Below are 16499 nucleotides of genomic sequence, written 5' to 3'. Positions count from 1 at the left end.
CAATACAGGGACTGTATTTCACTGAAGTGTCCCAAATCTTCAATGGTAATTTTACATTTAATTTGATTATTCTTTATTTTTGCTTATTCCTTTTTTATCTCCAGTAACATTTGCTGCCAGTCTTCCTGAATCCATATAAAATGGTTATTATTGTAATAATGGAATAAAAAGCAGCCTGCAGTCAAACTCAGGATTTTGCCAAAGAGTTGTACTGACCATGAATGTAAAAATTTTAAAATAATACAGCACTGTAGGTGTTCGGGTTGTGATTCTCATTTATAACATATAGCAGTATGCAGTCCATAAAAAGACACTATGCACACAAGCTTTAACAATTACAGACATCTGCTCTGAGATACTTTGAGTCCTGTTGGTCACAACAACTCGTGTATCTATAGCATCTTGGTTTGCAGTGATATGTGGTTTGTGTCAGTCTGCAGTTCAGAGCCAGAAAACATCCAGGCAGTGCCCTACAATCTCAGCAGCCTGCTGGTGACATGGGAGCGGCCACGGGCAGTGTATGACGCCAGCATTGAGAAGTACTCTGTCAACTACCGACTGGTCAATGCAGAAAAGTCTGTCCGGTCTGAATACCTGACTGATGGAGATCAGGATGTGGTGAGATATTCACAATTTCATCATATTAACAACAGGGCACTGACAGGGCAAATTTTCAGGCTCTAAATACCGTTGCAACTCACAACTTTTTCTGACACCAAAACACCAAACATACACAAATGAACCAAGGACCACAAGCCTCACTATAACAAATGGTCCCTGGCTCCCCTTTCTTTTCCTGGGATGTCCTCTCCCCTGGCCCATTCCAGTCTATTCATCACCACAGAGGTAGTTCACTGATACCCCAATGTACCCACAGTAGATGACGCCAACACAGCAAACCATACACAACCACACCTATTTCCCCTCCACTCTTCTTCCCTGAGTGCTCGACATGGTACGTGACAACAAAGCACCAACTTGCATACATGGGGTCCGTTTCACAAAGCAGGTTCAACAAACTCTTGAGTCTAATCCTAAACTCTGAGTTGATCTACTCTGAGATAGAAAACTCTGAGTTTCCGGTTCCAGAAACGCTGATTTGAGTTAGTTAAGTCTGCTCTGAGTAGTTTCACCTGGAGTTAAGCGCGTGCACCACAACTATAAAAAGCCAGCATCGACGGAGTCCCGATTCGACGAGTCATCACGGCAACGGGGAAGAGGAGGGCTACGTTTGTCATCAACCTCGAATGGAAATCTTAATGCGCTCATACAGCGAGATTCAACGCGTTTTTAGAAAGAAGTGCAACACCGCTGCAGCTGCGAAAGAGAGGGAGACGGCGTGGGAGAACATTGCTGCTTGGGTCAGTGTGTAAGTTTAAATGTAGTCCTTTGCAATCACATATATTACAGGAGAAAACTGCTTGAATGGTAGCCTATTCATTTATTTCATTTAGGTGCAACTTGGCAGCAGCTTAAGATGAAATATAAAAACATTGTTCAAACAGGTCAGACCTTGGCATGTAGGCACCTCATTTTGATCATGTTTTACACTGGAAAGTGAATATAAAGTGGCTATTTGGCTGCGCAGTTGTTTTACCCCCAACATAATGCTGTTTTCACACATAAATTTCTTCTCATCTATTTTATCTTCTGTTAAATAATTAAGCCAATTTAAACTAACACAGACTTCTACTCAGCCAACAGAAAGAAGGCAGATGCCCGTAAAACGGGTGGTGGCCCAGCACCACCACCTCTAACAGAGGCAGAGGAGCTGGCCCTAAACCAGAATATTGGAAGGCCAGTGGCTGAGGGAATCCCTGGAGGGAACTCATCCTCTGAGTCCACCCCCAAAGACACAAGTGCCTTTATACAATGTAACAGGCCTATAGATATCTTTTTTAAGCGTATTCATACAAATATGTCTTTATTTATTTAGTCCCAACAGATTTTGATGGTGCTATCTGCCTGGTGAAGCCCCCTCACGCCAAAACAGACCTCATAACTGTAAGTATGCAATACAATATTTTACCAAATGGTAGTTTAAGTACACTGAAACATACCACTCATCTGGGATGAAGAGGATGAGGAAACTGTGTCTGCTGCCTTTACAGAGGGGGATCCAGAAAGGCCTATAGAGGTAACATCTTCATATGTTATTGATAGTTCTCTTCCCATTAACATTTCTTAACATTCTGGTGGAACATAGAGTGACATTTAGCCTACACCGAAGTATTAACACATTCTCATCCTTTTTAACAGAGCATGGCTGGGCAGCAGCAGGAGGGTCCCTCAACTTCCACTGCACAGATTGACTCAGTGAGATGTTCAGTAAACACCAGAGGTTAATTCTGTGGATTCATGTGCTTTTTATTGGTTAGGGTTACTTTTTATGTCCTCCTTATGTATTCCCAGGTGACAGTAAAAGAGGTTTATAAAATTCACCTGCTGAAATTTTTTTTAAAAATGATAAAGAAATGCTCTATTTGGACCTCCAGATTAGGAAGACAGATATGGAAATTGAAATACTGGAGCACAAGTTAGAGGTGAGTGCATGGTCACAGATGAATTATGTTAATTATGTTTACTATTGGAACATTGAACTAGCTCTTGTATTTGTAGGAAATAAAGAAGACCAAATTAAATTTGTATTATCTCTTTATTTGACTGCTGTGGTGGTGGTGGTGATGATGGTGACTTAAACTCTAAAGTGATTATTGCATATGCTGTCTCTGACCTCCCTGCATACAGTTTCCTTGCTCAAGTGCTTTGTATCTCTGAGATTGTACAAAAAACTTCCATTTGCAAAGAAACGCAGTGCAACACACAATCTGCTGGGATGTGAGAGCATGACTACGGTTGTCATGTAAAAGATGGACTGTGATGTGAAACGGTGCCGCTCAAAAAGATAATTGTCTGGAAATGCTAAAACATCTATGCGTGGTCTGATAACCGTCTCCCGACGAATATTCAATTTTCTGCGCAGTAATGCTGTACCTTCATCCATGGGATCGTTGTCAAAAGGACATTCCGTGTTCGTGAAAAAAGTCGCCTCCCACTGTGTCTAATGGACTTCTAGAACTAGAAGAACTAGGCTACACTAAAAGTCAGCTGCTGACTGAATGAATGAGGAAATCAAATGGGGTGTGTGGCTGAAAGAGGGCGGAGACAGAGAAACTCAAGGTTTATTGAGAAAAACCTGGTCCCGACCAGGTTATGTTCATAGAGTCTGTTACTACAGTAACTAACCGAGAGTTTAAGTTACCTCTCCCTCTGAAACAGGCTAGAGTTACCCCTCTTTCTCTGGTTTAAGTTACCTCCCTTTGTGAAATGGAAAACTCAGTTTCCTTCAATTCAGGGTTAATAAACTCAGAGTTTCCACTAAACCTGCTTTGTGAAACGGACCTCTGGTCTATCACTGACGTGATGTTGGAGTGATCAAGCACCTTACACAGCATATTTCACAACATTTGGAATGTACCCACGGCCTCCTGAGTCGTTCCCCCCACCATACATAACATACAAGTATCATATACACAAGGTTTTGACCTGAACTCGAGTGACCGCACACTTTTAATCTCCACATCAAACGCTGGGTCAGCTATCAAGTGCAGGGGGAGTTTATCTGGAAAATTCTCACCCACACCTTACACAAACCCAACAAACCTTGACCTTAAAACCAAGTTTAGACCCTCAAAAATGGTTTTAAACACACAGTGCACTCCATTTGTTCCAAAGAAAACCCATTGAAACCATGGACTCCTCATTTTTCGACCTCGTGCATACAGAAAGTACAAGAACACACCAAAATCATTGTGGCCATTCTTGCTTCGAATATGTAGATGACTTACAAACAATACATCACAAGAATAATTGCAGTCCCAATATCAGTTAATTTATTAATGAATACAAGGTAAGGGGGTAATTATTTTTATGTTGGAATGCCGTTTAATTGTGACTGTATTCAATTGGGAATGCATAGAAGAAAGCACTGTGTAGCCTATATGGACTAAGACTAAGTGTTTGAGTGAATTGGCTAATGCGGCATCTAGTGTAAAAGCGCTTAAAGTTGTCAGACTAAAAAAAACGTGATACAAGTACAGTCCATTTATCATTTAAATGTGCATTTCTAAGATGGAGGTGCACAACACAAGCTACTCTTCTCTTGGTTCCACGGCAGACTGGACACTACAGTGACTCGCGTCCCATCTGTCAGTGGTATCACAGGGAAATACGATCTGACTGAGTTTCTCAATTGTACATCTTAGCTGCAAATAGTTATTACTTTTTCAAATTCTGTTGACAGTTGTAGTTAAATGTTTGACTTTTCAAATATTATTTTCATCAAAGAGCATATTTAAAATGTATTTTGTTTATTAAAAAAGTGGCTGCATTTCAAGCATGTCATTATCTCTTAGGTATCACTGCATCACTGTGGCACTGTTCACAAAACACAATTATTTTGTATTTTAGAATACTTTTAAGATTGTTCAATTTAATACAACACAATAATATGCCAATAAATAGCCTACTTGTATTCCACTATGTTGTCATGTCAATCCTGTCATTGTTTTCATGGAAATCAAATTATGCAAATGATTGTTGGAACAAAAATTTGTTTTAAAACTGATTGTAATTAATTGTGTTACCACCAGGGGGCAATACTTGATAACCTGTTGGCAAACACCAGCTATGAGATTCAAATTGTGGCCATCTGCATCAATGGTCTTTATGGACGTGTGAGCGACTTACTGACTGTTGTCATGCCCATCAACAACCCTGGTAAGAGCAGTCCTGTCTGACACCAAGCAGTCTACATTAAACCTGAAATGTTTTCTAGCTTTTTAAAATAAGACTTAAGAACCAGAAGAGACTAAGACTTTAATTTATGGAGGCACATTCCCAACAAGAAATAACTAATTAAGATAAAATATTGTGATTTAAAAAAAGTAAAATGACATACGATATACATGTTCATATTAAATCATGATTAACATTTGCTTTTCTATCACACATTAAGTGAACCTTGACTCTGGTCCAGATTTTGATCTAGACCATTTCTATTGGCTTAGAATTTTTTCTTGATGTGTCTAAATTGAATTATTTACTTATTTATTTTTAAATGTATCAATTAATTTAATGTAATTTAAAATTCTTGTTTGTTTTTTTTGTTTGTTTTGTTCTTGTTTTTTAGCACCTCTCGCCATTTAAAATTTTTGGTTTGTTGCGTCATGCAATTTAGATGAAAATATTTGTTTATATTTACATCTCATGATTTCGACTTCGTTATTCAAAAATCATTATTATTTTTAATTTCATTTAATTTAAGTTTATCTTTTTCCTGACACAAATTAAGTTTTGCTTGAAAAACTTTAATACACAAACTAAGAACATGGATCTAAAGATTTTAATTTTAAGTTTAAAACTCTGATATTTTTTTAAATGTATGCCATATATAAAGACATTGATCCAGTGCAGTGCACAGACTGTTTGTTAAGGTCCAAAGTGTATAGCATAAAGCATAAAGTTGTATATACATATATTTGTTTCATGTCTAAGTGTGCTCAGATCTGTCCTCACATGTGCTTTCTCTTTACTTTTATGTTTTTAAGATGTGACTAAGAGCGTGTTTAGTATGTTCTGTCATTTTCCTTTGTGCCACATGGTCATCTTTGCTTTGCTTGCTTTACGTGGCATCTGCTCTGTCTGCCTCTCACAGAAAGGGAATGTTTGAATATGTGTAGGTTTTTGTGTTAGCAGGAATTAGAATTACAGTCATAGTGATTTTGTGTATCAGCTGAATTTCTTATTAAATTAACTAATATTTCTTGTTACAAAGTAAAGAAACTCCTAGCATCCTATGTCAGTGCCAGCTTCTGTTTAATGTGTAGTAATCTACAAAATTCAGATTTGCTTGAATTAATGTATTTTTAGTTGTGATTTTACAGTGTTTGCTGAGATAACAAGATGAGGATACTATGATAATATCTGAAAAAGCTCTTGCTTGTTGACACGGTCATAGGCAGAAATAGTCTGATAAAAAATGTATTCCATATATATAAACATATTGTATTTATTGTATAGAAAAAAAGCTTATACCATAAACATACCTGCCAAGGTGTACCTTGCCTCTTGCACTATGGAAGATGGGATAGACTCTAACCCTATGTGACCCTGAATCAAATAAAGTGTAAATGGAGAATGAAATAATGAAGCTTATTCATCGTTTATTACTCAGTTTAAGGGTTGTTTCTTTTTGATATCATATATATATATATATATATATATATATCCCTCACAAAGTTTTCCTTTTAATTGATTAAAGTTTTCATTCACCCAAAATGTGAGTCTTTCACAGTTCATTAAAGTTTTAAACCTTCACCTCATGCTTCACAGACCAGTCTCACCTGGTCTCCATGATGTGTCATTTAGCCCCAGACAGGTAAGATTTGCAAGACCACCACCTGCACACCTGTCACTTCGAAATGCCCATTGTGTGCTGTGAGTGTGAGCTCAGTCAAACTGTCTGGTCAGTAATATTGTGACTTTGTTTTACAACCAATATTGTATTCCTTTGTTATAAAACAAAGTCACAATATTACAGATGTTTGAATACCAGTAAGTTTAGCCAGTTAGAGTTTCACTTCAAATTTCTTTTTTCTGGTCATCTGGTTAGATAAACCAGGAAATTAAGTTTGAGAGAAAAAATATTAGGTGCTTGTTGTTCAAAGGTTAATATCCTTGGGGGAATCCATGCATGAAAATGCTTACTTGCATGAAAGTGTTGTCAATACTCGGTAATGTCCTTATGAAAAAATAGCATATTACTTAAGATGGCATAAACAGCCTTTTCTGTTTCTCCTTTTTGTTCCCATTGTAAATTTACAACTCCATTATCAGAAATATATGTGCATTCAGATTTCATAGTAAGTTTTCAAGTTTGAAACCATTAAACAAATTTTATCTTAAAATTAATTCTGATACATTTCGTCAGGGTTTTACATCCCTGCATCTTTACATCTCTGTCTTTGTTTATCTCTGTAATGTTTTCATCACAGTGTTTTCAAATTGTTTTATCCCTTTTCATGTCATTGCTTTTTTTAATGAAAGAAATAACAGAAACTCCTCTTTTAATTGTGTTATGTGAGTTTTGTAAAAGTTATTTTAGTTTGTGTTTTTAATTACTTTATGCAAATAATGTAACATGTTCGTCTTTTCAGAAAATACACTGTATCCAGATTCAAATGAATTTGATGATGAGGTAAAAAAGCCTTTTTGAAAATGTTCACATCATTTCATTGGTTTATTTAACTGTTGCAGTTACTTCTCACTGCCTATAAACTACTATTTTCACCAACAGGACAACTATGAACCTGATCTGTCTTGGAATGACCTAGACCAGACCGTGAATTATGATTTGAATTTGAGTTCTTCTAACTCGCTGACGAGCACAACTTCTGCATCGCCATTTTTATCCCTGCCCCTACCTGAGTTGGGTCAAGGAAGAACCACCACTGATCCAATTACTTCTCACAGATTCATGGAATTTGGTCAAGCACTGAGCCACTCTGAAAAGACATTATACCAAAGTACACCCCCACAGCCACCAGAGGTCACTAAGTCACCAGAAACCATACGGAGTGCTGATGACAGTAGCAGCACTCCCTTTTATTTCACAACAACAACCAAGGGACCCTTAACTACTGCTCTTTTACACATTAGTGTAAAGACAGATGGTATTGATGGAGGCATAAGTCCAAATTGCTCATCTGAAAAAGCAAAAGATGGCATTAACACCATCACTCCTACAGTTTCTAGTACAACGGCAAAAGGTGTCAGTAGTATTTCTGAATATGTCACCATAACAACCACAGCGGCATCTCATAGCGAGGACATAAACAGCATGACATCATCATCATCCCTCAACCACGCTAAGACTGACTATGGCATGGTGCAACCTGTTAACAAAGACCCCACCACTGATGGAAATATTTTCACTGGACCCATAAGTCTTCCAGAGTTTCAGGCTACTCAACATTCAGTCTCAAGTGAAACTGTCCTACCTAGCGTCACAAGTCCCAGCATGCCTCATCTTTCATCCACCACAATTTCTGTTCTGTTGAGTAGCGTTCTCTTGCAGGCAACACAGTTGATGTCCAAAGGTGAGCACATATCGGTCTCCTCCTCTTCGTTCTCCTCTTTTGCCTCCTCCCTTCTGCGTGACCCAAGTGCCACCCCCTCCACCTGCTTGCATGACCCTCCCTCCTCATGGCCAGTGTTTTCTGTCTTTGCATTGAACTCTAAATATACTGCTACTACAGGGTTGTCGAACAATGTCCTGGCTTCTTCTGCAGTCTCCAATCTCTATGCCACTACCCTGCATCATTCCCAACACCCCTCTCACTCCCTGTCTGTTTGGGAGATTGACTCTTTCTACCCTCTTGTCAGTTTTGATGATAGCAATGGCAATGGTGATATGTTGTCTACAGTTGGTCCCTCAGTATTCAGTGATACGCCTCCTCTCCAAATGGTGATGGATCCATCTGGCACCACTGTTGCAGCTAAACTGTCCAAATTTTCCTGGGGTTTGTCCCAATCAAAAATCCCTCTTTCACTTAGCCCCACTCTCCAGCCTTCACTTATTCTTTCTACTGACTTCAGCCATTCTGGTGCCACCACAGACTTATCCAGACCTGTATCATTTGGTTTTGAAGACTTGTGGTATGTCACAGGGAGCACAACATCTTTTCTCACTGAGATAATTGGTGATGGGTTTTCTATAGCTAGTGATGTGGACATCATGTGTGGCTGTTCACTTGAGCCAACATCATTCTCACCCTGGTTGCATGCCTCTTCTGATTTACTGCTGCCGTCACCAGCCTGGGACTTTACTAGTTTAGAGCTTTGCTCTAGTGTGGTTCCTCTTTCAGCCTCTGGTATTGGTATAGATAACGTACTACACTCTCTGTCTGCGGTGAGCTCAAATGGTCTGTCTTTAGACCAGCTGCTGCCCTCCCATAGAGCTATATCTCCATCATTGTCCTCTCCACAGTCCCAGTTCCTCCAAGCTACCCTTAGTGACCTGCATATTTCTGTTACAGCCACAGCGCCTACCATTGTGGATTCTTGGTTAACAGCATCTAAGAGGAACACTGGGTTTCAAACCTCTTCCAATCCTTCCTCGCCCACATCCTTCCCCTTAGCCCCTACCCCAGAAGGACAGGTGTTAGACACTAGCAGCATTGCCTCTGCCTCGGTAAAATTTCCTGAGTCCTTTGATCACGAGTTGTACAGGGTTGAAACATCTGCCTCTCAGGAGAGCATGCGCCCTTATTCTACCAAAGTCATTATCACTACTCCTCCCTTCACAACCTTCGAATCTGGCGAGACCCCAGATGATCTTGAAGAATATTCGTCAGCATTTTATTTTGAAAGTGGCAGTGGCAGTGCCGTAACACTAGAGCTAGGAAGCACAGCAACACAGACTATCTTTGATGCAACCTCGACTTCACCCTTGTCAGTGGGCGAGGCAGAGGAGAGTGGCTCGGGGCAGGGTGAAATCCTCACCGACAACGAGACATCTTCCGACTTCAGTATCTCAGAGCACAGAGAGAAAGATTTGGAGAAAGAAGAGCCAGTCGCAGGTAAAAAAAAAAATTAATGTGCTACTAATGTAAGGAACAACAAACCCCACAACTAAAAGATGACTAATCCATAATTTGTCTTTTTTAAATAAAGAACAAAAAGCAAAGACATTTCAGTATTTAATTTCTACTTTTAAAAAGAAGATTCACTCACTGAAATAATTCTTTGATATCAACAGGATCTGAAGAGTGAATTTTGTGTCAAAGAAATATTTTCTTCACCAGTGCTAACATGGCCGCCAGAAAGCAGTAGTGTTTTTTAAGATTCCCATCTCTCATTGACTTCACTGTTCATAAGACATTTCAAAATAATCTTTAAATTTTCTGTTCAGATTCTTGAAAAAGTGAAAAAATAATCTTTAAGTATAAGTTAAGTGTAACTTTAAATATATAGGCCATGTTTTAGAATCCTTCGAAGCAAATTTAAGATTTGTCTTTTAGGATCTGCTGCACGGTGGTGTGGTGGTTAGCACCATCGCCTTTCTGTGTGGAGTTTGCATGTTCTCTATGTTCTCCCCGTGTTCTCCCTTCCACCGTCCAAAAGCATGCATGTTAGGTTAATTGGTGTCTCTAAATTGTCCCTAGGAGTGTGTGTGGTTGTTTGTCTCGTTTGTCTCTGTGTGGCCCTGTGATAGACTGGCGACCTGTCCAGGGTGTACACTGCCTCTCGCCCAATGAAGGGGATAGGCTCCAGCTATCCCAGGTATAGAAAATGGATGGATGTTTTAGGATCTGAAAACCAAATCATCTTGATATCTAATAAGTCAGTTGAAACTAACTGGCTATGTAGAAATGAAGACATCATTTCTTTGGTCTCTTTATAATATGAGTATACCATTCTTCGCGTATTTCTTTATCTTTGCCCCTGAACACTCAACAGAACCGAAAGAAGACAGAAACAGGACTCAGTGTTTGTGACCGAACTCTAAGAAACTGTCTGAAGGCACTGGGACTTAGATACAGAAAAGCCAAATATGAACCATGTTTAACGTAAGCAGAAAAAAAACATGAAAAAAGATTACATTGGGACAAAGAATCAAGAATCGGTGTATGATTGGATCAAACAGATATTTAGTGATAAGTCAACTCTTTTAAATTCAATTAAGTTTTATTTATATAGTGCCAAATCACAAAAATGTCATCTCAAGGCTTGGAAGCTCGGCTTTGCACCGTTGAAAAACATGCTATAGCAAGCCATACCCCTTTAGCCAGTGCAGAGCCATCTAGCGTAGCTAGCTCCATTAGTCGCCCCCAATTAGAACCCGAGCAGCAGGGACCCCAGAGTGGCTGGGTGACAGTCAGGAAGAGAAATCATAGTCCTAAAGTCAAGACCGTGGTTCACCATCAACCTGTCGACGTGTCAAATAGATTTTCCCCACTCAGCGACACACCCGCTGAGGACAAAACCCTGGTAATTCGCAGCTCTATAGTCAGAAACGTGGCATTAACGACACCAACGACCATAGTCAAATGCATTCCAGGGGCCAGAGCAGGTGACGTAGAATCCTATTTAAAACTGCTGGCTAAGGATAAGCGTAAATACAGTCAAATGCTTATTCACGTCGGCGGTAATGACACCCGGTTACACCAATCGGATGTCACTAAAATGAATGATACATCGGTGTGTAATTTTGCCAAAACAATGTCGGACTCCGTAGTTTTCTCTGGACCCCTGCCAAATCTGACCAGTGATGACATGTTTAGTCGCATGTCTTCCTTCAATCACTGGTTGTCTTGATGGTGTCAAGCAAACAACGTGGTCTACATAGATTACATGCTGACATTCCGACATGTCACCAGTCCGACATGGGCCTCCAATTGTCGGAATGGCATTTACATTTTGTATTAATGATATGCCGGCGCAAATACGCCCTAAAGTTTGGCAACAAAATGCAGTAAAAACGTTTATTCATGTTATTCACGTGATTTATGAGTACTTGCTCCAATGTTGGGAAGCGTGGATGAGCTTTGCGCATTTGGCAAAAACACGTTGGTGTTTGTGCCAAACATGTTGACGTTGCGCAATTCTTTATACAGCCTGTTGATGTCTTAAAGACCTAACTGGTCACACCTGGGAGTAAATGTCATGCAGAGATTGTTTTTACATGTAAGGGGAGCTGAATATAGCTTTCATCCACAAACTAACGTGGGAGAGCCCGAAGACGCATGTGCCAGACGCACAGAGGCATGCGTCAGACGCACAGAGGCATGCGTAAAACACCAATTTTGACCACTTCCTGCTGTTTAGTTGCTTTTTTTTTAGTTAACATTCGTTTCTTTTTAATTTTTGTGCGTATTATGGAACCATTTTGGTCCATGTTTGTGAGCCTTTCCTGGATTAAATTTTCAGAAGTTGAAACAAGTGGCATTGGAGTGTGTGATTGACTGTGGACTCATGTGGACTCACCTGTTGAGTAACGTACATTTCCTTATACGGAAAGCCTTGTCAGAGTGGTGGGACGTTTGCATGTCGGTCTGGTGGGATGTCGGAATAGCGGGTAGTCGGACTGGCGGGATGTTGGAATGGGTGTTGCCAATCTTTCTGGAGAAAACCTGGTCTGATGAGGAGAGACAGCATCCATCCCACTTTGGAAGGAGCGGCTCTCATAAATATCTCAGAAATATGGACGAATTTATTAGTCATGAAAAAACATGACAGCCCAGGGTTGAGACCAGGATGCAGAGTTGTAGTCTTAGACACTTCTTTGAGGCTTCCCACCTGATGCTACCCCCCCTCCAAATAAACACAAAAGGAGCAAATCCTCTTGTGCAAAAAATATTTAAATAAAAACTTTAACTGAACAAAATATAGCTAATCAAATGTTAGAGCTCTCCTTTCGAAGTCTCTGTTAGTGAATAACTTGATTTGTGATCATCATATTTACATATTATGTCTTACAGAAACCTGGCTGCAGCAGGAGGATCATGTTAGCATTAATGAATCAACTCCCTCTGACTATTTAAATGTTCACGTTCCTCGAACCACAGGCGGAGGAGGAGGAGTGGCAGCTATCTTCAGATCAGGGTTATTAATCAGTCCTAGACCCAAGATTAGTTTGAGCTCTTTTGAATCTCTGATTCTCAGTTTTTCCCACCCAAAGGCGAAATCACAAAAAACCTCTTCTACTAGTTGTTGAGTATCGACCACCTGGCCATTATTCTGAGTTTCTGTCTGAATTCTCATTAATATTCATGTAGATGTTGAAAATAACAGCCTAAATATTAACTTTAGTTCTATATTAGACTCTGAAGTGTTCACAGACCTACTCACTGTCTTAATCATAGCTTCGATTTTGTGCTGACTTATGGCATTGAGAGTAAACGGTTAACAATGTTCCCTCATAACCCTGTCTTGTCTGACCATTTTTAAAAAACTTTTGAATTTACATTACTTGACTGTACGACTTCTGAGAAGAATTTTACATGTAGAAGGTGTCTATCAGAGAATGCTGTAACCAGATTTAAAGAGTTAATTCCACCATCCTTTTCTTCACTGCCATGTGACATGTGCAGATATGACACACAACGGCTACTTAAATTAGCAAAACTTGACTCTCTTGTTGACAGCACTATAGATTAAATGCGTACAACACTGGACAATGTTGCCCCTCTGAAAAGGAAGGTAATCAGTCAGAAGAGGTTGGCTCCTTGGTATAATTCACAGCTGCATGCTTTAAAGCAGACTGCAAGAAAGCTGAAGAGACAGTAGGGTTCCCCTGATTTGGAAGAGTCTCAATTTTTCTGGAAAGATAGTTTAATGACGTATAAGAAAACCCTTCGTAAAGCTAGAACTGCTTATTATTCATCATTGATAGAGGAGAATAAAAATAATCCCAGGTTTCTTTTCAGCACTGTTGCCAGGCTGACAAAGACTCTGAGCTCTGTTGAACCAGGTATTCCTTTAACTCTCACCAGTGATGATTTCATGAGATTCTTTACCAATAAATTTTTTTCTATCAGAGAGAAGATTAATGGAATCCTTCCCACTATTATCACTGATGTATCATCAAGGGCAGCAGCTTTAGAAGTACCTTTAGAACCTGATTTGTATTTAGACGGCTTCTGTCCAGTTGATCTCTGTGAGTCTCTTCTAAACCACCAACTTGTGTTTTAGACCCAATCCCAACCAGACTGTTCAAGGGGGTTTTCCCCTTAATTAACTCTTCCATATTGGATTTGATCAATCTGTTATTGTTGACAGGATATGTACCTCAGACTTTTAAGGTTGCTGTAATTAAACCTTTACTTAAAACCTTCTCTTGACTCAGAAGTGTTTGCTAATTATCGACCTATATCAAACATCCAATTGTAGCCCAACTTTGTGATCATTTATCATAATCTGTTTGAAGAGTTTCAGTCAGGATTCAGAGTGCATCATAGCACTGATGAAAGTTACCAATAATCTCCTCTTAGCCTCTGATAGCGGACTTGTGTCTGTGCTTGGGCTGTTGGATCTCAGTGCTGCATTTGATACAATCGATCACAGCGTTCTGTTACAGAGAGTTGAACATGTTATTGGGATTAAAGGAATTGCACTAGGCTGGTTGAAGTGATATTTATCTTAAAGATTTCAGTTTGTTCTTGTAAATGAAGAATCTTCCTCACACACCAGAGTAAGTCATGGAGTTGCTCAGGGTTCTGTGCTTGGACCAATTCTTTTTACTTTATCCATGCTTCCATTAGGTAACATTATTAGACAGCATAGCATAAATTTCCATTGCTATGCTGATGATACTCAACTGTACTTATTTATGAAACCAGATGAGGTTGGTCAGACTACAAGTATGTCTTAAAGCCATAAAGACCTGGATGACTCAGAACTGTCTACTTCTAAATTCAGACAAAAGGGAAGTTATTCTCTTTGGACCTGAGTGCTTCAGAGAGAAATTGTCTAGTTATATAGTTACTCTAGATGGTATTTCATTGGCTTCTAGTTGTACAGTGAGGAACCTTTGAGGTATTTTTGACCAGAATATATAATTTGACTCACATATAAAATAGGTTTCTTGGACTGCCTTCTTTCACCTTCGTAATATTTCCAAAATCAGGAACATCCTGTCTCAGAGTGATGCAGAAAAACTAGTCCATGCATTTGTTACTTCAAGATTGGACTACTATAATTCTTTATATTCTCTGAAAAACCTCCAGCTGATCCAAAATGCTGCAGCCAGAGTTCTGATGAGAACTAACAGCAGAGATCATGTTTCGTCAGTTTTAGCTTTGCGTCATTGGCTCCCTGTTAAATTCAGAATAGAATTTAAGATTCTTCTTCTCACATATAAAGCTCTTAATGACCGAGCTCCATCATATCTTAAAGATCTCATTGTAAGGTATTTTCCTAACAGAGCACTTTGCTCCCAAACTGCAGGTTTTCTTGTGGTTCTCAGATTTTCTAAAAGTAGAATGGGAGACAGAACCTTCAGTTATCAGGCCCCTCTCTTGTGGAATAAGCTGCCAGTAAATGTCCAGCAAGCAGACACCCTCTCCATTTTTAAGGTTAGGACTAAAACTTTCCTTTTCGATAAAGCTTTTTTCTGTCTTCTGGTCGAGGTGGATGGCCACCCGTCCTGAGTCTGGTTCTGCCTTTCTTCCTGTTAAAGGGGAGTTGTTCCTTTCCACAGTTGCCTCAGGCATGCTCAGGGCAGGAGATTGGACTAAAGAGAAGTTTCGGTGCAATCTGTTGGTTTCCTTAGCTAAGAAATTGTTTTTGAATTGGCTCTGTATGAATTAATTGGATTATTTTGAAATTAATTAATTGGATTTTGTTGGATTATGACGACAATGAATTGAGCTCCAATTGGCTTGAATTGTACAATATTATTTAAGTGCCTTGAGATGACATTTGTTGTAATTCCGCGCTATATACATAAAACTAAATTGAAGGCACTTTAAAGATACAGTCCGATTTATGCCTATTTTAATCCAATTCATTATAATCCAGTTACAATAGAAAGAAATCACATTTATTAAAATCCACATCATTCCAATTTATCATTCCATTTTTTTTTCAAAAAGTTTCCCAGCTAAGGTTTAATAGATCATATTGAAACTTCCCATCAATTCAATCCTGCAACCGTGAGGCAATGGTGTAAAGAAGAAAAACTCCCTTTTAACTGGGAGAAACCTCCATCAGAACCAGAACTAGAACCAGGGAGGGTGGCCACCTGCCTCGACCAGCTTGATATGGCTTCTTCCCGCTCAGCTCCGTTCACATGCTCTGGTTGAGAGGACAGGAAAGCGGGGACAACAAGCACCATAACACCCAGGATACCTGTTGAGAAAGAGAAACTAAATTTAGTGACAAACATAATGACATATGTACACGGAGAATAAAGAGAGCAGAGGAGAGATGCATCATGGGTGGTCCCTCAGCAGTCTAGACCTAAAGTAGCATTAAGGGGAGTTGCAGTGTAACCTGAGCTATCCCTCGCTAAAAGCTTTATCAATAAGGAAAGTTTTAAACCTAAACATAAAGGTTGAGCGGTTGTCTGCATCCCAAACCCATACCTGCAACTGGTTCTACAGTAGAGGGGGCTGATAACTTAAGGCTTTGCCTCTCTTTCCACTTTTAGAAAATCTTGGAACCACAATTAAGCCTACAGTCTGAGAGCAAAATCCTTGGTTGATATAATAATAAACTGTGAGTCACTGTAGAGATATAGGCCATGTACAATGACAAGTTTTAAGCAAGATCTAAGCTATACAACAAAAACACAGAAATACCAGTCAAAACAGACAACCAAGCTGTTTTGACTATATAAAATAAATTGTTTTAAGCAGATAGTTTTGATTTCACATCCTTTGATGATAGCTGAGCTTATGCTCACAATGGTAGTTTTATTCTAATTGTTTAAAAAA

General features: G+C 39.3%; 1 protein-coding gene and 1 pseudogene across 1 annotated transcript in view; both read left to right on the top strand.

Moving 5' to 3' along the window:
* The window catches only part of ptprz1a (protein tyrosine phosphatase receptor type Z1a), a 103238-nt gene that overhangs the window by 49780 nt on the left and 36959 nt on the right, over nt 1-16499 (top strand). The window contains exons 9-13 of the mRNA XM_072386460.1: nt 434-618; nt 4653-4779; nt 7218-7258; nt 7358-8159; nt 9099-9641. Of these exons, the coding sequence (XP_072242561.1) occupies nt 434-618; nt 4653-4779; nt 7218-7258; nt 7358-8159; nt 9099-9641 (1698 nt within the window). The remainder of the gene's footprint in view (nt 1-433; nt 619-4652; nt 4780-7217; nt 7259-7357; nt 8160-9098; nt 9642-16499) is intronic.
* Nucleotides 10777-12751, top strand: LOC140306495 (uncharacterized; annotated as a pseudogene).

Source organism: Leuresthes tenuis, unplaced genomic scaffold (genome assembly GCF_036924035.1).
Source record: "Leuresthes tenuis unplaced genomic scaffold, fLeuTen1.0.hap1 SCAF_5, whole genome shotgun sequence".
Taxonomy (NCBI): Eukaryota; Metazoa; Chordata; class Actinopteri; order Atheriniformes; family Atherinopsidae; genus Leuresthes; species Leuresthes tenuis.
The sequence above is the reverse complement of the archived record's forward strand: the minus strand, read 5'-3'. Positions and strand labels throughout refer to the sequence as shown.